The 21,375-nt window shown below is 53.9% G+C and overlaps 1 protein-coding gene across 1 annotated transcript in view; it reads right to left on the bottom strand.

Annotated features, from left to right (window-relative positions):
- The window catches only part of Kcnq4 (potassium channel, voltage gated KQT-like subfamily Q, member 4), a gene marked incomplete at its 5' end in the record, with an annotated part of 47,191 nt that extends 25,816 nt beyond the window's left edge, over nt 1-21,375 (bottom strand). The window contains 1 exon segment of the mRNA XM_005410715.2: nt 21,266-21,375. Coding sequence (XP_005410772.2) covers nt 21,266-21,375 — 110 coding nt within the window.

Raw genomic sequence — 21,375 nt, 5'->3', positions numbered from 1 at the left:
AGGCCTCAGGGCGAGGCTCTTTCCAAGAATCCTCAGGAGCTGGGAGGAGAAGTTTCCCCTGATCCAGCGATTCTAAATATGGCAAAGGGAGCAAGAGCACGTGACCCAGGGCCCCACATCAGGGCTGGTGCTGCGTGCCGCTGCTTCTCAGGGTCAGAGGCCTGGTTGGGGCTCCGGGCGGGATGAGGTCTTCATGGAGCCTCTGTTTCCTTGTCTGCAACACGAATGTGGGAGACAACTCAATGATAGCTAAGGTCCTCTCAGCTTTATGACTGCCTCACAGTGGGGTGGGAGGGAGAGAGCTGGCCTGCGGATGTCCCCAGAGGGACTGCAGCCTCCAGTACATAGTGCAAACTATGAAAAAAATGCCATTCTTGGAGGAGCAATTAGCAAAATGCATTCCCATTAGCCTGAAGAGTTGCAAAAATTTGACTCCTCTAGCTGGCCCTATAGAAACAGCCATCCCTGTGCACTGACATATCCCTAGGGTATGGATTCTGGTGCCACTTGAGCCTCTCAGCTGAGTCCCTTTGCAGTGAACAGACAGCGGCATTGCACGGCAGCCCTGTGATGGCTCCATGCCCCTGTCCTTGTGCCACTGATTTATCCAGGGCCAAAGACTGGCCCAACCAGGGTCCACCTACAGGCTGGCTGAGCCAGTTGGGTTCTTTCCATCGAGGAAAGATGGCAGAAGTGCAGGGAGCAGTGGTACTGAGACTGCACTGCCCTGACCTCCTCTCCCTTCCTCTAGTCCATGAATCCCCGATGTGCTTCCAGCCATGAAGCCTAAAACAGTCTTCTCTTTCCATATCACAGCTGCCCTCAAACTCCACATGCCAATGTTTCTTGAGCTACTAGTTCAAGTGGCCTCAGTTCCACAGGACATGGAAGATGGTGTCTTCTGTACAAGGCATTTGATGAATACTCTGGTTTGTACGTGGTTTGTCCCCTAAGGATTCATGTGTTGCAGGTGTGGCAATGTTAAAAGGTGGTAGGACCTTTAAGAGATGGAGCCTAGGGGAAGGTTTTAAGTCATTGGGGGTGTGACCTTAGATGGAATTAACTAGCTTTCCTCAGGCTCCAGCTTTGGCTTCCTATCTCATCATATGACTCTTACTTTCATATTTGCACCCATGATTGTGATGTTATCCACCCTGAGGCCTTTATTAGAGGTGGGTCAAGACTGGCACCAGGCCCTTGAGCCTCCAGGACTGTAAACTAAATAAATTTTTTTTTTTTTTTTTTTTTTTTTTTTTTTTTTTTGGTTTTTCTCCGGTACCGGGAACCGAACTCACGACCTTGCGCTTGCCAGGCAGGCACTTTTGCCACTGAGCTAAATCCCCAGCCCCTAAATTTTTCTTTATAAAGTATCCACCCTTGGTTATTTTGTTATAGTAACAGAAAACAGCCTAATACAATGAGTAATAGCTTCATCCTCTCTCATCTGGACCAGCCTCAAATCCTGACTCTGTTCTCTCAGCTTTCTTTTGCCACACTGGCCAGGTGAGTGAGCTGAGTAACAACGTGTCAACACAAGCCAAAGTTAAACATGGAGGAAGCAGGGGCAACCATCTGTTGAGGGCTGACCAAGTAGTTCTGGCTTTTCAAACAGGGAGCTATGTGCTCTCCCAAGCAGAAGACCACTGAAGTGAAGGGGAACTAAGGGCTGGAATTCAGGCAGCCAGGATCTGAGAAACTTAACACAGCCAGTGGAAACCTTTCCTTGGTTCCACTGAGCAGCTCCATGTGCTTCCTGGTGGCCCACGTTTATACACTGGGTTTGGCATAGATTTCATTTGAACAAAGAGCTGTTTGTCTGTGTGTTTGTTTGTTTAGTGTGAAATCTACCAACTCGTCAGCTCAGGTCCACGCTCCTTAGGATGGTTGCAAGGAAGCCCTATCCACCAGGCCACCTTATGCTTCACCCCCCAGCCTGGCACTGGATACTGCATTAGCAGACCTCTGTCTCCCTCCACAACAAACAAAGCTGTTGTTTCCCTTCCTTATTTCTTGTGTTTCACCTTTACATGCCACTAACCAGGCTGGATTAGGTGGGCCACCTACCACCTGCTCCTTTAATCCCACACCCCCATCTCTTTGCTCACCTTTATCACGAGTGCACCTCTACATGTGAAAAGCTCTGAGTAGCTGCCCCCTAGAGACCCAGAGATCCAATCTTTCTCACCCTACATGTCTTGCACTGACCCAAATGGGTGCTGGCTAAGAATCATGAAAGAGGACATACTCTCTCAATGGCACCACCCTCTCCCAGCATGCCCTGTTGGTTCCTCCTGGCTCTATGCCTCAGTCCTTTCTGAAGCAGAAGGGATTATGAGGAAACCACATACAACCCAGAGCAATGTGCTCATCCACCCATTCAGTAACCATTTACTGAGCACTCACTGTGGGCCAGGCACAAAGAGTTTATATTCTCAGGGAGGTAGATGGATAATAAATGAGTAAAGGTTCAAACTGTCAGATGAAGCCAGGCGTGATGGCGCACACCTGTAATCCCAACACTTGGGAGGCTGAGGCAGGAGGATTGTTGCAAGTTCGAGACCAGTCTGGGCTACAAAGTGAGCTCAAGGCCAGCCTGAACTACATAGCGAGACCCATTCTCAAAAAAGACAAAAAAAAAGACCAGATCCAGAGGGTGCTTGGTGTGTTGTCCAGAACCGTCAAGGAAGGAATGGTCCCCCAGGGAATTGAAGGGGTACGGTAGAAAGAGGCGAAGGCAGAGAGGCAGCGGAAGTAAAGCCACACCTGGCTGCTGAGGATTCGGCCTTTACCGCAGGCAAAATGGAGAGTTGTGAGCAACATATCTCTCCTTTTGCAAAAGATGCCCAGGCCTCTGAGGGGAGAACGAACAGCCTGGAAGGGGAAGGCATTTGCCCCACCTGGAGTTGAGAAGTTAATGATACAATCCTAGCAAGGGCTGACAGTGATTTGCTCAAGGGGAAGTGGAGGTGGCAAGATGTGATGAGATACTGGCTATGCTGCGGCAATGAAGGATCCTCTAAGGATCCACCAATCCTCTAATTTATCTATGGGAGAGCTGACTCCCAGGAAGGGGCCTGGCCTACCTGTGACCACACTACATTCAAGACAGAGCTGGGCCCAGCTTCCACATTTCCCAGACTCTAAGGTAGTATCTTTTGACGTTCCCCTCTCTCTGTGGCACAACACAGGTACCGGCCCCTCACTCCAACTTAAAAATTCCCTCATCCTGGGGCTAGGATGGGACCTGCCCCTGCCCTCCGTTCTGTTTGTCACAGGGTGGCCCTGGGTTCCAGGACTGCCCAGCTCCCCAGCTACTTGAGCCCCACAGGAGTCAGGGTCACCTCTAAGTAGCCTTCGTTCTCTGAATCAGCAGAACCTGTGCAAAGAGAGGAGGGAAAGGGAGGAAAGATTCTAAAACAGGGGGAAGAGCTTCGTCCCAGCCGCTTGGTTCTCAGGACTCCCAGAGCTGAGAGAGCACCAACAAGAGCTGACAGAGTGGAACAGGAGCTCCGGGAAGGGCAAGGCCCCCTGGGGAACTCAGGTGCCAAGTCTGGGCCCAGCCTGGGAGTTCTGCAGACTCAGCCACTGAGGACCCCACCCAGCAGGAGGTTGGAGGCTATGAAGGAGAGGTATTCCAATGCCTTTGCTCCTGGTATGCAAAGCAGGATGCAAACGCACAGCCGCACCTGGGGCAGCTGCTTACAGGGGCTCCGGTGGGAACCCCAAACCCAGAACCAGCCAGACCGAATCCAACGAGCCCTGCAAGCTAAGAAAGGCTTACTGTGTGACCTTGGGCTAGAGCTCGGCTTCTCTAAGCCTGTTCCACAGCTGAGATGGAAGGGTGGTTGGAAGGGTCTTAAGCTAGGAGCTGGCGGACCGCTCTAGGCAGCCCCCCCAGTTTTCGCAACTTCATGAAAAGGGAAGGTTGCCCAGCCTGCAGCCGCAGGGGGCCCAGAGTCCTCCAGAGCAGGAGGCGGCTGGGTGACTCTAAAAGAAGCTAGAAGCATCGGGACTGGGGTCAACAGAGGGGGAAGCACAGGGCGTGAGCAGAGCGAGGAACCTAGGTCACACATTCCCTATCCTGACTCTGCCGCCATCGCCCCAAGAGTTAGGAGACCCTCTCCGAGTTTCAGTTCACTCCTTGCTGACAGGAAGTCTTGCTTTTCATGGTCCATCTAGGAGGACGAACCCCAGCTTTCCTCTGCGACTTCAGGGTTCTGGAATTTCCAGAAAAGGGCCTTTCACATGTCATTTGCATGGAAAGTCTAGATGGAACTTCCTTCTGACTCCAAAACTCTCCCATAACTGAATAATGGTATCAAAGAGGAGTCAGGACTGACTGAAGCAGAATTTCCAATAATTCATTAACCACGGAAAAAGTGCAGAAGATGGGGGCTCGTATCTCTGGTCCTGTCTCCTCTGCCTGCCCCATCTCTGAGGAAGGCAGATCTTGCTTGTATGGGGCCTGAAACAGCTCCGCCTTGCCTGTGGGGCCTTGAGGAAGTACACTGTCTTTCTCTGGGACTTAGTTTGTCCCTCCCTCTAATGGAGCCAGTTATCCCAGGGCCTGCAGCCACAAGGCAGGGGTCCGACCCGATGCAGCCCTTGTAAGGCTTGGGTTCATCTCAGGATACTGGGGGCTGACACCTGGCGCGAATCGTGGGGAGACAGAGGGGCTCCTGGGGCACTCCTCCCCCGCGCACCTCTGGGACCGCTTCAGCCTCGAGGTCCCCTTGCCCCAGGGCAGAGTTGCGGCCACAGCCCACGGCCTCTCGCGGGCTGAGCGCACTGGAAGGGGCGGGACGGGGCGGGACTGGCGGACACAGGCTCGGCGCGGGAGGGCTGGGGGCGGGCGGCAGCTCGGGTTACCTCCCCGCCCGGCCGGCTTCTTTTTCCGTTTCCAAATTAACAATTGAAAACGCTGCGGCCTGAAAGGCGAGCAGCGGGCCAAGCGGAAAGTGTGAAGGTGCCGCTGCGTCCCGAGGCCAGGGGCGGAGAAGGAGGACGCGACACCCCAACTGTCCGCGGTTCGCCCACCCACTAAGGTCGGATGGGGGTCACTGTGCGCCCGGGGACCCGGAGGTTCTACGGCTCCAGATTTCGGTCTTGGCCTGATCCAGCCGTGGTACTGCCCTGGCCAGGGTCTCCAGACCCAGTGCCCAGGCTCTGGGCGGCTCCTCCAGCCCCCAAGGGGATCAAGGAGGGAGCTTGTGGGGGAGGCTAGGGCTGGGTTTCCACTCTCAGGCTGAGTGCCCAGGATGGGCAGGTGCCAGGCAGCACCTCACACAGCACCGTCCTGAAGGGCTCCCAGTGTCAGGTAATTTCACGTGTGACCTCAAGCAAGTCATTTCACCTGAGACTCAGTTTCCTCATCTGAGGAGGAAAGATACACCCACCAAAAAGAGCTGCGTGCAAGGAATGCACTGAGCAGATACCGGAGGCTGGCCCACAGTGAACGCATCAGGCTGATGGTTACCATCTTGTGTTGATGATGATAATACCGGCACCCCTCCACCTTCCACCACAGTCAGGAGTAGCTCACCAACGGGAATACTGGAGCTGACCAGTGTCTCCCACCTCTCTTTCTCAGAGCCTCCCCCAAGCCCTGCTGGGCAAAGACAGAGACCAGGGCCACAAGGGTTCTTGTAAGGAGCTCAAAGTCTATCTTGAGTGGGTGCAAAGCACCCGATCCTGACTCTGCAGCCCAGTCCTTCCTACCCATGGGGCCCCTCCTGGTCTTCCAGTGTCCAGAGGAGCAGGTGCTGATCAAGGACGGCTGGGGCAAATGATTGGTGATGGCAGGGTCCCTGGCATCCAGCACAGGCAAAGCCAGAGGGTAGACCCTGGTGACAGACACAGTTGCTGGTCCTCGCCACAGCCACAAAGCAAGCTTGTGAATGCAGGACTTGTTCACTACTCTCTCCAACTTCTGTAACACCTGGTGCAATGCAGGTTCTCCAAGAATATATTCTGAGTGAGGGAATGAATTAAGGAATGAAAGAATGGATACCTTTGCCCCAGGAAAACCTCTTACCCAACTGAAGCCTTTCCTCTGGTCCCCTGTGTACAGAGCTCTCCTTTTGGGAAGCAGGTAGCCCCAGGGCAGTGAATGGTGGGATAAGGAGACAAGAGACAGGAGGTAAGAGATGCAATTCCAGAAAGGGAGAGTACAGATCACTTCTTTTTCCTCATCCCCCCACTTCCTACTCCGGGCCAGCTCAGGACTCAGCCCCACCCTACCCCAGCCAGCGTCTTCACTGACCACCAGAAGTCCAGCCCTACCGTAGTCCACCTGTCTGCAGTCTGAGTGCCTCTCCCTCACTGACAACCCCACAACGGCTCCTTCCCCTCTCAGCCCAATCTCCAAGCAGGGTGTGATGCCACATGCCTGTAATTCCAGCACTCAGGAGACTCACTGTCAAGTTTGAAACCAGCCTGGGCTACATAGTGAGTTCAAGCCCAGCCTGAACTTCATAACGAGACCCTGTCTCAAAAAAAAGAAAGAAAAAAAAGACCAATAAACCCCAGCTCTTCAGACCAGCCCTGGAGGCTGTATATCCCCAAAGCATCAGCCACACTCTGCTCCCCAGGCCCCTTGCATTTCCACAGAAGTGTTGACATCTGTGCGCTTTCCTCTTGGGATCTCACGCCCACTCCAAGAATCCCTGTACTACTTTGCAGAGAAGCATCTCTCCAGCCACTGGTTAGGGCTCCAGGTCTCTTCTGGGAACCCCAGGGGGCTCCCTCGTCATTCTCTTCTGTGCTGAGACTCTCCCTACCTCTGCCCCCGACCCGATTAAGACCCATCCTCTACAGCAAGCCAGCCTGATTTCGACATCCTTGGGGCTGGCCTAGGTGGACGCTCAGACAGCATTAGTGACTTGGGGCCCCTACCCTGTCCTATGAAGCCTAAGGGTTCTGCAGAAGGCCGTCCCGGAGCTGCTGCAGGACAGCTGTAGAGGAAGACCCGATGTGAGTTCACCCCTAACACTGGTGGGGAGGGGAAACAGTACAGATGGAGACCCACATTCTATAAGTCTAAATATTTAAAAGTTTAAATCAAGTTAACAAGCTCTTAAATAAAGTATGTTCCATCCTTCCTGACAGATAAAACTTCATAATGATCTTGGAAGACAAAGTTTGAGTTGAGATTCTTGAGTCCCATACTGGAATCCGACAGGGAGGGGACAAGCAGCCCCTGCTCCCTACCCTCTGATCCTCAGCCCATGTTGTGCCTTCATTCTCTTCCCACACCAGGCCCATCTCTCACCCAGAGGGCCCTTGGCTCCCGCTTATAGATGCCTCAGGGTTCTTCTGTCCAGGACTCACCTATACTCTGACACTGCAAATCAGCTGGATGGCTCTAACACCCAGGATTACTCGGAACATGTGCTAGCACAAGGAGAGCCACAAGCAGGCTCCAGGTTAGTACGCAGGGACACACAGGCAGGGCAGAATTTTGGGTCCTCATCCTGGAGTCTAGTCATCAGCCTTGCTTTGATCTGTTTTATATAAGTACCATGCTTCTCTGTCAGGTTTCATTTAAAGAGCCAGATCTGCTGAAAGCAGGTTAACAGGTTAACCTAGGCCCTGCCCCACTACGGTACACAGGGCTCAGTGAGCACAGTCATGCACAGGTTACAGCAAATCCAGGGCACAGGCCCAAGACTGTCTTTCCTCCTAGGTCCTCCAGTAGCTACCCAAGGCCTAGGAGCTGTTTTCTGACCCAGAGATCCAGGGTCTCCAGTGGAACAGGCATCATCCAAGGTGGTGGTGCCCAGTCCCCAGCGAGGTGTGAGCAGACTGTTAGGGGCTGGAGCTTCTGCTCAGGTCACCCAGCTCAGGCCTGGATTGAGGGGCCAGGCCAGGCCAGAGAAGGAGAGTGAGTCCTGGTATAAATAACCGTGGGGGGCCGGGATGTTTGGACCAGTCTCCCAGGCGACGGCAGTGTTTACTGCCCAGGGAGGGGGGGGCATGGCCCACACATTTGCCTCCCTGACTTGTAGCCAAATTTCTCCAGGAAGGGGTGGCCCAGGATTAGCCCCAAACACTCTAACTCTGCACCCCAACCAACCCTCTGCACCACATAGTCCCTAAAACTCTCTGACTCTGTCCCATCCTCCAGCCCCAAAGGCTGCACAGCACTGCACTTAGATCAGCCCCAAATACCTTAGCATTTGCCCCTGTAAGTCCCAATTCTGCCCGAATACTGGGAGGGTGGGGAGCATGAGAAGGGCAGGGGACAGCCCCAAGCAGCAAGCTGGGTGTGTGCCAGAGATCTGGCTGGGGCCACTGGGCACGGGGCAGGGACAAACCTCTCCCACGGCCCTGGCCAAGACAGAGGGAGGGCCGCAGCCCCCAGATTAGGAGAGTGCAAATCCCTCTCCCAGTCGAGGGCCCATCCCATGCCTGTCATGTGAGGGGCATTAGATGCCCAGAGCCCATCAGGAGAAGGGCCGGCAGGTGCCATCGTGATCACGCAACAGGCAGCCCCCTCCCCAGCCAGCCAAGCCCAAGCCCAGAATGCTGATACAGGAGGGCAAATGGGAAGGCCTCCTTCCTCCTGGGGCAGCAGCTGTGGCCAGGCCTGAGCACAGGACATGAAGGTTGGTATGAGCCTAGTTCCAGCCAGCAGGCCAGCCCAGCCGTTTGATGGGTCTTGTTGGGATACTAGTGGACCTGCACAGAGAACACAGATTTAAAACCGGGGGTCTGTGTTCATCAGGGGTCCTAGACAGGCACCTGGATACCTGGGTGCCAGGCCCTTCTCAGCAGGATGACCTTTAGCCAGTGACTTCTCCTTTCTGAGCCTTGATGTAAAATGGTATAATAATAGCTCCTGCAGACCTATTACAAGAAATCAATGGGCTTCATTGAGTATACAATAATTAAACCCTCTGATGGGCCAGGTATGCTTCACAGTGCTTTGTGAGCCATCAAGTGGGAAAGGTGACTCCTTCCCAGTAACTGGTAGCATGGCAGACCCAGAGGCTAAGGTTCAGAGAAGTTAAAAAAACCTACCCAAGACTACTCAGCGGGGACTTGAGCCTAGGCCGGCCTGGGTGAGGCTCCACAGAAAGGCTGTCGTTATTTATCTTGGTTGGGAACATCTACGACTCTCAGACTGAGCCTGAGTTCCGGCCTGGGCTCTAACATCAACAGAGCCAAATCCCAGCATGCTGCTGTGGGGCCCATCTGGGCTACCGTTCTGGGGACTCCCAAGGCCTCACACCCATATTCTCAGGCCCCCTTTCCAGGTAGCTGTAGGACCTGCCTCTATCCTCCCTGCCTCCAAGACACCCCCCAGCTCAGCAGGCCAGGGTTTGCATAAGCCTGTGGCACTTTCCCTACAGGCAAAATCCCAGGGCTCCGGGCCAGGTTGCAGCAGCCAGGCCCTGGGCAGGGTTGTGGACAGCTGTGGAGGAGGCACTCAGGGGTCTGGCCTAGGAGGAAGGCAGAGGACAGAGACGGCCACGTGGGATGGCACCCCAGGGCTCTCTGCCAAAGCCCTCCCCCTTCCATCTGACAGGCCAGTCTCAGAGAAGAGTTTCTAAAATCTGAAACCACTTGTCACTCTGCCTTTTTGGTTCCTTGTCCAGGAAGTTGCTGCTCCTCAGCCTGGTGCTGTCCCCACCAAGCTTGGCCCTGCTCATATCCTGTCCCGGCCTCGTCTGGGGACATGTCTCACTTCCTCTAGGCACCTACTCCTTTGACTCCCTATTGTCCTTTGCAAATGTCATGTATGGCCCTACTTCTGGGACTTAGCCCTTGCTAATGTTTCTTCCCAGAACACTGCTCCGTGCTCCTCTTTGCCTGCGTGACTCTCCTTTCACTCACCTTGCTTATCTCAAAGTAAGTCTCTTCCTTTGAGAAGCCTTTCCCCGACAGGCCCTCGTTGCACCTGGGTGTGGCTGCTTGATGCTGGGTTCCCTCAGAGCTCTGCTGCTGGAGAACAGTGGCACTTAGCACTCACTTTACCTGGCAATGGACAGCTTCCATGCTCAAGTCCTCCAGAGAGTAGGGAGGTCTAGTTCCCTGCTCTGTCCCCAGCATCTGGCATACAGCCTACCCCAGGGACGCCACAGAAGCTCCCCCAGGGAGAAAGAAGAATAGGGAAGGAGGAGGACCTTGAGCTGTTACCCCTGGCAGCCTCCCAGAGGAGCAGATAGGTCAGAGAGTCCTAGCCCCACCCCCTACATCCAGGCAAGTTACTTAACAGTTTGTGCCTCAGCCTCCTTATCTGAGAAATGGGTCCAACAATAGTACCTACCTCACAGAACTACTGAGACCAAATGAAAGAAGGCTTGACAAGTCCTCAGAGCAACGTCTGGCACTCAGTGAGCACACAGCACACACTTGCTAGTATTAGCTTCATCATTATTGAGAGCCAGAGCAGACAGGGAGGCTGAGCCACCTCAAAGGAGGAAATGTTGCTGAAAGCCACTCAACAGGACCCTGTCTCTTGCTCTCGACGCCACCCTCCACCCCCAACATACACTGTGAGCGCCCTGCCCCCACTGCAGCCCCACAAACTTCTCCCTAACGCCTGGGCACAGCACAGGGTCCTTGCACGCTCAGGCTCTTTAGGCCTTCCTTTGTCAGGGCTGAGCAATCAATCCACCACTCATGGGCTATGTGACAGGACCTGCACTTACCTGAAGCTGCAGTGTCCTCCTCTAGACAATGGGGACAACGACAATACCTACAGTGTAGGGCTCTCGGAAGGATCTGTTGAAGTACTATGTGAAAATATTTAGCATGGTGCTGAAAATGTAGCTCAGTGGCAATGTAGCGCCTGGCAAGCATGAGGTCCAGAGTTCGATTCCCAGTACAAAAAAAGTATTTAGCACAATGCCTGCTAGAGAGAAGACTGGGAATCTTATTACTAAAATGCTAAACTATGTGAGGAGAATTACCAGCCTGGTAACCTATACGTGCATTATTTTCCCAGAGTTCCCCAGGGCTTCCGCCTGGGCGCATTTCTGAGCTGCCAGCCAGGAGTCCTGAGGAAAGGAACTGTCAGGGTGGCTGACCTGCTCTTAGCGGGCAGATCCACTCCCTCAGTGTGCCTTCCTCAGGGCTCAAACCAGAGCAGGAAAGTGAGAGACCAGGAGCCCAGGGCCCAAGAGAAGTGTGAGCCCAGGATGGGAAGGTAGAAACATGAAAAACACCACACCCACCTGTTCTCTAGGGCACGCTGTAATTTATCAAGCATTTGATTCAAGAGGCAACCGTAGGAGGTGGGCAGGTGGAGCTGTTGTCATTCTATGTGGCAGGAAACCGGTGCCTCAGAGAGGCTGTGTCGTCTGCCAGGTGTCACCAAGTCTCTGGCAGGGACAGGAGCCAGACTCAGCCTGCTAACTCCTGGTTTAGTGCTCCTGATTCCAGTTGGCCCTGCCCGCAAGCCCAGTCTTGGGAAAGAGCCCCTGGGCTGGTCCTCAAGGACAGGGCTTAAGGCTCCTCAGTTCCCCTAATTTCTCCATCCACTCCAGATTCCTCCCACCTGACCCCAGAGCTCAGGAAGGAGGAGTTAGGATGGCGCCCAGACCCAGGGATTTCATGCACTGGTAAAATTTCTCAAAACACTTTGACGACCACATAAGGTTGTCAACTTTTCATTTTGCCAAGTAAGGACATTTTTTAATAACTCCAAGTCCATCATTTCATAAAAGAAAGGACATACTCCCCCACAAAAGACAGTCCTTTAAATGGAATAAATCTAGCTTGATGAAAAAGTCACCATGTTGTCCTTATTTTCCTCACTTTTGCCTTACGCCACTGAAAACTGTGGATGCATCGGACAACCATGTAGAGCTTGGGTCTGGGAGCCATACACAAGGGTTTGGATCCTGGCTCTGCCACAGATGAGCTTGATGTGCCTCATTTCCCTTCTCTGAGCCTCAGTTTCCTATCTGCAAAATGGGAAGAAATATAGTGCCTGCCACATCACGGGGGCCGGAAGAACTAAAGGGCTTCATGTCTGTACCGCACTCGATCAAAAAGAGACCAGTCAAGCCCTGGTTCCTACCCAGTGATCCTGCCCAGGCCTGCCCTGCTAAGGCTCCCCTCTGCCCCTGGGATAAGCTCAGCCTGCACAGCCCAGACAATCAAGGTCCCGCCCTCAGGGCTCTAGGCATCCCACACGCTGCAGCTCGGGGGTCAAAGAACTCTTACAGTCCAGCCTCAGGGCCTTTTTACTAGCTGATAGCTCCACCTGGAGCATGTGAGCTCAGGATAAAAATCATGAGAGCTTCCAGCACACAGAGTATTATAGACACCTACATCAGGTAAAAATATTCTAGGCAGTCAGACAGAGCTAGGTCCTTGAAGGAGTCAGAAGATAACACACTGCATGTGTTGCATTCGTTGGTGGAGTTGCATTCGTTGAAGGCCAGGCGTCAAGATAAAGATGGAATGACTAGACCTACCTGACTCCCCAAGGAATAAACAATAACGATCCATAGTCTAGATAGACGTCAGTCACCCAGGTGGGTAACCAGGGCCTCCTGACCTGTCTCTTTCAAAAAAAGTCTTTATTCTTTCCATGTACACTTGCTATGTGACTTGCTTCCCTACTGGATCGACATTACCTACTTGTAATCTTATTGTTTGATCATAATTTTGTCCAATGTTGTACCCACCCCACGATTTTGCCCTATAAAACTTCCTTTGAGAAGTGGGCTCATTGGAAACTCACAAGGGCCCCCCTCCTGTCTCTCTCAGGAGCTATTTCTTTCTGTCAAAATCTCCTACTTTTAACCTCCACTGTTCCTTAGAATTCATTCTTCGATTTTGGGGAAGACAAAGTTGTCGTATCAGACATCGAGCAGGTTGAGAGTTACATTTATTTCCCCTATATCACTTGAAGGTCCTATATCAAGAGAACCAAGGGGCCCTTTTCTGTTTATTTCCATTTGGCAAAACCCTCCTCCTCCCTACAACTCCGGCTAAGCTACCTCCATTCCCACACTCATCAATATTTGCTCATTTCCTACCACGGCCACGGGGGTGCTCAAATCCCACCCAACATGCTGAAACAAGAATACATGGGGTAGAATACATTACCCCATTGAGAATACATTAAGCCTAGGGTGGCATGGGCAGGGAGTATCTCCAAGAAGAGAGGTGTTCAAACTGGGATTTGATAGGCGTTCACCAAGGGTGGCAGAGGGGAGGAGCCGCAGGCAGAAGGAAAAGCACTTGGACCACTAACCACAACACTTGGGCACACAACGGGTCATTTCCCAGGGGAGGAGGAAGGCATGCTTACAGAAGCGGCTTCCTGGATTTGGGCTCCAGTATGGGAGAGCTACTGTCAGGTGGACTGAGAGAGGAGGGTGGGTTTGTATGGAGAAACTGAGTTTGAGATGCTCAGGGAATGAGGCTGGGAGGCGTTTGCAGGCAGCTACACCAGAAGCTCAGGAATGAAACTGGAGAGGAAGTGTCCTCACGGAAGTGACCTCTGATGTAGCAAGAATATATGAGACCACCCTTGAAACTGTACAGAGAAGAGGACCCAAGACAAAGTCCCAGTACTCCAGGGCAGAAAGAGGTGAAGGGGGCGTTATACAGCCCGAGAGGTAGATGAAGAAAGTCAAAAGAAAGCTGTGCGCAAGGGGACCCCCCGTGTGGGTGTGGCTCAGGAGTACTGCATGCTAGAGTCGCTCTGGGTTTGATCCCCACCACTGGAAACAGAAAGCGCGCAGGGAGGGCCCCATGCTCAGGCCACTGGGCAGGCAGCATAGTGGATGGTTAAGTGCACGGCTCCCAGGGAGCCTCATTTTCAGGTTCAAATCCTGCCCATACCACTTAGCCATCTGCTGACCTGGGCAGTCATTTAACTTCTTCATGCTTAAGACTCTTATGTATAGAAAAGGGCTAGTGGGTTTCTTTTCCTTTAAGATAAAAAGCATGGGAGGAAAAGCTGGTGCCTCCACTCAGCTCTCTTGTGTTCCCACCCTCCCTCTGCTGGGCCGTGGGTTGCACTGCCCTCTCTATGCCCTGTCTCTCCCACCACCACCAATGCCAGAGGCTGGAAAGTGAGAAGAGTGAAGGGATTCAGAGGCTGCTCCCTCCCTCAGAGGAGAGAGCAGCTGGGAGGTAGCAATCAACTCTCACCCATGGAGCGCCATCCTCGGGCAACCAGGTCTCTTCTCCTCGCCTCTGTTTCTCCATGTGTGAAATAAAGCTGGAGGACTCTACTCTGGCGTCGGGGAGCAGTGGCACAGGGAGAGGGGATGGGGGCAGAAAGAACTGTCCCTCACCTGCTGGTGCTGTCCCCAGGGAAGGAAACCTTAAGGTGCCTGGATCCCCCTTGTTCCCAGGAGCTGGTTCTCCAACAGAGCGTAGCAGCTGGGCCAGATGGGCGGGAGCAAAGGCACCCAGGATTGTGCTGACAAAACTCTTCTTTCTCTCCCTACCCCTCCCCTCCCAGGGGACAGCCAAGCCCAGCAAAAACTAAAACCAAAGACAGTGACCTAGACAGGCCTGAGGCTCACAGGGAAGAGCAGCAGGGAGAGGAAGGATGGAAGAGATGCAGGCTGTAACCCTCCTCTCCCTACCCCAAAGCCAGTAGACCCTTTCCCTCCATCCTGCTTCAATGGGACCACACTCCATTCATCTCTAGTGAGCTCTCCCCTCCCTCGTGTCTGACCTAGGTATTTGAGGAGACTTGGGAGAGCGTGCTCCAAGATTTATTCCAGCCCCTAGGCCAGGAACCCTGCTCCACCTACTCCTCCCTAAATCTCCAGGAGGGAAGGCAGAGAGAAGAATCGCTGAGTTCCTCACTCCTTTCACCTCCCTCCCTCCTGCAGGGCTGCCCACAGATTCCCAGCCCAATTAGTGTGCTGCCTGGGGCTGCCCCTCCCGTTCCTAACCTCCCTCAGCTGCCAACCTCTAGGGCACACAGATTCTGCCTTGGGCACAGAGTTGCCCAGAAAGCATGGAGTCCTAGGAGGTTTTAGGTGGTCCCAGAGGTCTGAGTGTCCTCTGTCTTATCCTCCAGACCCCCTCTGGTGGGCAAGCAGCCCCTCAGGTTCCCATCCAAGTGCCATCCTGTCCTCTGATAGCCCCAGAGAAAGTGCTGGAAGATGAGCCGGTGGCCCCAATCCCAGGTCCTGAGACAGTGGCTCCTCTTGCCCACCACTGTGCCACTCTGCAGGCAGCCAAATGCTCCTGTTAGGCCCACGTTACAAAAAAAAAACACTGAAACACTGAGGCTTGGAGGTCAGGGACACCTCCGGATTCCCTGCCCTCATCCCTACCAAGGTGAGGTGCTCCAGAGAGTGGAAAATTGCCGTCCTCTCCAAGGGGTCCCAGGCCACCTCTCTGAGCACCTGCCTCAACTTCCAGGCCCTGTGAACCCCAAACCTTGGCGGTACAGTGAAGCTCTGGCACACCCTCTCCCCAGAACACAGGGACACACTTACACCTAAACACAGCGCCACTCGGGAGCCCACGGGAGAGGAGGCAGCAGAGGCCATCGGTCCTGCAGGCTCAGATCCTCCTCACAGGGGCTATGGTTCCCTACCCTGGAACAGCACTCACCTCCTTATCTACATTTGTCAAATGAAGGGAGAAACAAATCGATGTGTACTAGGGATCCAGGTGAGTGGTGACCTTGGGCAGATGGGTGGAGTCCTTCCACCCAGCCTCACTTTCCTCAACACTGGCTGTGCGAGTTAAAGGAGAGAATGCAAATAAAAGGCTCAGAGGAAGGTGTGGGAACACACACCTGTAACCCCAGCGAGTCCAGCTGTTCCACAGGCTGAGACCAGCGGAATCTCTTCAGCCCAGGAATTGGAGCCCAGCCCACAATAGACCAACCCTGCCTCAAAAAGTAAATAAATAAATAAATAAATAAATAAAGACAGACAGACTCAGATGGCCCCCAAAGACACTTCCTCATGCCCCAGTGAGAGGCACTCAGGCCTGTGGCATAGGCAAACACAGCTCCTCCTGTCTCCAGGGCACACCCAGACTCGCTGTGCTGAGCCAAGGATTGTAATGATAACAATGGCTAACGTTTGTGGACAGCAGCGTGTTCCCTGCTTTCTCTCATTCAGCCCTGACAATCCTAGAGGCGGGTATTTTATTTCCATTTTTTTCAGATGAGAAAAACTAAAGCTTGGAGAGGTTAAGTGCCTTGCACAACAAATGCCTGCTAAGGGTAGAAACAGAAATGAACCCAAATCTGTCAGGCTTGCACTAGGGGCTGTCTCCAGGTCAGAGGCTCAGAATTCCCTGCGGGGTTCACAGGGTCACAGAGGACCGCCAGCCCAAAGACCCACATGGGCAAAGGAAGACGGAAAGAGAGGGATTAGGGTGCCTAGAAAACCTCAGGCTGTGGCCAAAGCTGGGAAGTTCCCTGCATGGACTCTTGGGGGCAGGCCCAGCTGTGGAGCCTCCTCTCCCTGGTCCCAGGCAGCTTCAGCAACTTTGATGGCTCAGGGAACCTTAAATTAATCACCCACTCAAAATGCTGGCATCAGCCCAAGAATAATCACCTCTTGAAGCACTCCTGGCTCCAGCATTCCAAGGATACAGGCATCTGCACCAACAGGGCTGAAGTCAGACACCCAGCAGAGCTTCCTCAATGGGAAGAAGGAATGTACTACCGAGTTGAGATGGGGTAGGCAATGAGAGACCTAACCTGACTCCAAAGGAGAACTCAGGAAGAGGGGAGCAAAGGAGGAGGAAGAAGGCTAATTAGGAATAAGATGATGGCTCTACTCTCCCCCTCCTGACAAAAGTCAAACAAAAGGACTAGGGGTGAAAAACAGCAGCAAAACATTGAGTCTCATTCTCTGAGACCCCATCAGGATGCAAAGTCCTTAAGAACATCAGTCTTTCCTACTGACGGGGATGAGGAACACTGTCATCTGAATTCTGATCTGCAAGGCAGAGGCCTAGTTCCTGGCACATCTTGCTAGGTGTGACTCTAGAGGACCCGACAATACACCTCAAGGCTGGACAGAAGGACTCCGGGAGCCCTCGAGGAAAACAGGCCAGCAGAGTTCTGGGAAACCAGCTGTTCCACTGCTATATGGTTCTGAGACTGTCTTCCAAGGGAGATGAATGCAGAGATACCCACAGTCCCATAAGGGTAGCCACATAAGGGTGAGAGACAAAGGCAAAAACTCCAAGCATGGAGCCAGCTCTGAGCTGGCCTCAGCGTCCTGGGTGGAGCCATAAGCTCATGTGTATATCTACACAGTGAGTGAAACCTGCACTTTTCCTGGCACCTAAGGGTGCTGTGCACTGGATTCCTCTTCCTTGAACGTACGCCACGTAAGCATTTGTGACATCTGTGGGCAGGACTGTTGAGGCTGCAGTGAGTGTATGGGAGACATTCAGGTGGGTTGTGGCAGGTATATGTATGTATGACAAAGGTGTGACTGCACTGGGTACACCTGGGCAGATGCCATTTAATTCCACCAAACCCTATCACTGCCCCCCTCCCAGGAGCCAGTGTGTTTGGTGCTAGGGACCAATGAGTGGCATACGAGTACTGATCTCAAGAGCCTAGGGTTGGGGTGCTGCCTGAGGAGCAGATGACAGATCCACTTCCCATCAAGCACTGGGATGAGGCTCTTCCACATTAACTTAGTGACCTCCTGAGTCTCAGTTTCCCTGTCTGTCAAACAGAGGATGATGGTGGCTGCCTCCCAAGGCTGCTGAAGGACACACGAAAGTAGTCTAAGACTGCATGGTGCCTGTATGTCGACAGCGATGCTCACACAGTCAGGAATTTCGGTTCAAACTCCAAGGGCCACATCAGGCAGCCAGAGCGAGCAGAGGGAGCTGTCCTGAACTGCAAGTCAGGAATCTTGGGGTCTTGTCCTCCACATCTGCCACCAGCTGACCATGTGACTTTGCTCTCTAGAGCCTTAGTTCTCTCAAACCGTAATGGGGCTGTCAGAACACCACGCCCAACCTGATGTAACATCTGAGGGTCCTGGGTATCCTTTGCAGGGACTATTTTCAACCCAGATGATGGTCTTTCTCAGATGGTCAGGATGGGAGGTTGAGGACCTCCAGGGTTAGGAGTCTGAGGGCTCCAGGAGCTGCCGACACCTCCTCCCCTCTCTATTCCCATAGCTTCTGACCCCAGGGACAAGGCTGAGGGAGGATGTTTACAAAGCTGTAAACCTTCACATAGAGAAAGTCTGCTGGGTAGCTGGGGGCTGGGAGCAGCAGGCAAGTGTCTCACAGTAGCTTGGGAAGCATGGTGGGGTATAGCCCTTGCTCTGTACCAGCTCTTCCCAGTTCTTGGACTCCAAGGGAGAGGCTAGTAGGGCCTTCGAGAGGGTGCCACAGGAGGGAGCATTCCCCACAGGCCCAGGAAAAGAATGGATAGCAATAGTCTTTTGTAAAATGCTGAGAGCTGCAAAGGATTGAGAGCCCATCAGGGGCTGGGGCACAGGCTGTCAAGACCAAGGGCCTACACAGAGAGGAAGACCTCAAAGGGGATCCCTCATTCTGGATCTCAACAAGAAGACACAAGCTGCTCTTCTCACTTCTTAGAGTGGCAGCTGTTGGCAAGAGAGGCCAACTCAGGCTGTCCTATCTATGGGCAGGCCCTAACCCCCAGGAGTCAGAAAGGTGCAGGTTCTGTGTGGGACTTGAGGGGTCCAGCTGGCAGCTGTGAGGGAGATGTCCCAGGTCCCTCCTCCCTAAGCCTTCTCTTCCAGGCTTCACTGCAGGGCCCTCTTGCAGTGGGCCTGTGTCTGTGGGCAGGGGGTCCTCGCCAACTGCATGCACAGGGTATGGGGGCTGTCTCTCAGGGAGACAGGGGAAGGAAGGAGGGGAGGACTAGACATCAATGGCAGGAAGCACTTCTTGGCAAGAGCACACAAGACCCTGCAGTGAGTGGCTGAGAAATCCCACATCTGGGGCTCTTGAGGAACAGGAGAGATCTCTTGTGGGCCCCTCCCCCAGCCCCAATAGTAACAGCCACATACTCAGACAGGTCCTTGCAGCTTACCCAGTGCTTTCCCATTCATCACCTCAACAGGAGGGAGACTACAAACTTGGGGTTTCTACCCACTTTAATGATCCACAGATCTAAAGTTCAGAGAGGTCCAGTGACCAACACAAGGTCAAAGAGCACCCAAGAGGTGGGGCTTCTGGTGTCTCAGGCCACTTTGACCTCTAAAATGGATGACTAATTCCTCAGACCCTCAAACATCAGCACGTTTTCCTATTACATTTCTTCCCCCAGAGCTCCAAGAAACAGTTTAGCCCTGGGCTCCTGGGGACAGTGGCCAGGACAAGCACGCCCCTGGCCAGGGCATTCCTGGCATCCTGAAAGGGCAGGATGTGGGGCAAAGGTGTCAGTGGATTTAGCTCCTGGAGAGGAAGCATAGGCCATTCCAGAGGTGTGTGACAGTACTGCCTGGGGGCCAGCAGTGGACCCATCACCTCCAGGGGCCCTTGTGGGAGCTGAGAGGCCAGACCTGGGCTAAGGAACCCCACTCAGGGGCAGATTGGCTTCGCCAGGCTCTGAAAAATCCCCTCCCAGGAGGGTACAGCTCTACTCTAAGTGTCTCAGCTCCTAGGGCACCTGAAGGGGCTTCTATACAGCACTAGGGATCAAGCCCAGGCCTGGCCCATGCTGAGCAAAACCCTCTGGCACTGAGCTACACCTTCAGCCCTCAGGCAGCCACTCTCAGTAAGCAGCTTCTGCTTCTCACCTCCATCCAACCCTACCAGCACCGAACCTCATCCAACCATCTTCTGTACCAACAAATGTTCATCCCAGCGCCCCCAGGGGAAGTTTGACTCAAAGCTTGACCTCATGTCCTGAGTAACCCCAGCTGTGCCAGAGATCTCTGTTCAAAGTCAAGGCTGCGGCCCCCTGGCACTTAATGGCTGGAGGAGTTCTCTTTCTCTGCCTTCCCCGGGTCCCCTTTTATCCCCTTCCTCTCTGAAATTCAGTGCCCAGTTCACAAAGGACAGAGGTGGGCAAGCCCAAACCAGGACACACAGGAAGACAAACCAGAAGACAGGTGAGAAAAGCCAGGTAGAAGAAAGGCTGGCAGGTGGACAGGTGGATAGACAGATGGATAGACAGATCCACAGGTAACTGGACAGACAGAAGGATGGAAACAGACCAGCAGAAGACTGTTGGGCAGTTAGATGGACAGAAGAACACACAGGCCAACGCACACTCAAGTGGAACTCAGCCTGGCAGATGCACTGTTGGACAATCAGGTGGAAGTCAACAGAGCCATCTAGGGAACCCCACGGCTCTGGGGTGGTGAGAGTGGGTTAAGAGCACATTTTCCAAGGACCTGAGGTTTCTCTCAGGCACCTCTGAGTGTCCCAGAGCCAGGCCCAGCCCTTTAACTGATATCTGTGGGGCCTCTCATGTTCCCGGCTGGGCCAGGCCGGCCCCCAAGACAGAGCTCTGAGCTGCCAAAATTCACTCTTTACATCCAAGAGAGGTCAGTGTTTTTGAAGGTTGTAGTAGCCTGGTGAGGGGGAGGAGGCACCCGAAGCCTCAGTGTTTCCAAACATACCCCTCTCCTCTTTCTTTTCCCCTGATGCCCAGAGCCAGGCCTGGACGGCCGGCCAGCAAGGCAGGCACGCTAGGCCCAGGCGGCAGGGCTGAGCAGGGCAGCAGAACGCTGTGCTGCTGTGAAGTTGAGGGTGGAGGGCAAGACTACTGAAGACACAGATAACCCAGACTCCACACAGGCCTGTTGGGGCCATGGGGACCCCCAAACACCTACCATCAGAGGCCTACCATGGGCTGGGGAGGGGACTCCCTGGAGAGGTGTATCCCCAAGGGGAGCCCAGGAGGGAGCCCATCATAGCTGCAGAGCTGGGGAGGAAGTGGCAGAAGATATGGGGGCCAGGGAGCCTCTGTGTTGAGGACACAGGCAGGCAGAGGCAGGATAAGGAAAAGGGAGCCCCATTATAGTGGCTCCAGACTTTGCCAAGCTGAGGGGGACAAGACGCCGGATGTGAGGAGAGTACCTGGGACAGAGCGGCAGGGGCCAGCGACCAGGATGGAAACAAGAACTAGAGGTAGAAGAGGTCAGAAGTGAGGGCAAGCAGGGGTCAGGTCTGGGAGATCAGGAGTTAGGGTCAGGCTGGGGAAGCCAGGAGGGGGTCTCAGGCGTGACAGGCAGAGGGCTGAGGGTCGCCCCAGGGCAGGGAGGCGGGAGGTGGAGCCAGAGCGGGGTGGCGGTCCCCCGGGAGAACGGCAGGCTCGGGAGCAGCCCGGGGCAGGCGGCGGGGCGAGGGGTCGCAGACTCACATGAAGACGTGGTAGACGAAGGCCCAGCCGCGGGGCCGCTCCAGCACGTTGTAGACCCAATTCTGCAGGCGACGGTAGCGCTTGTGCGCCGCGGAGGAGCGCTGGCCGCA

The sequence above is a fragment of the Chinchilla lanigera genome, unplaced genomic scaffold (genome assembly GCF_000276665.1).
Source record: "Chinchilla lanigera isolate Chin_1 unplaced genomic scaffold, ChiLan1.0 scaffold00136, whole genome shotgun sequence".
Taxonomy (NCBI): Eukaryota; Metazoa; Chordata; class Mammalia; order Rodentia; family Chinchillidae; genus Chinchilla; species Chinchilla lanigera.
The sequence above is the reverse complement of the archived record's forward strand: the minus strand, read 5'-3'. Positions and strand labels throughout refer to the sequence as shown.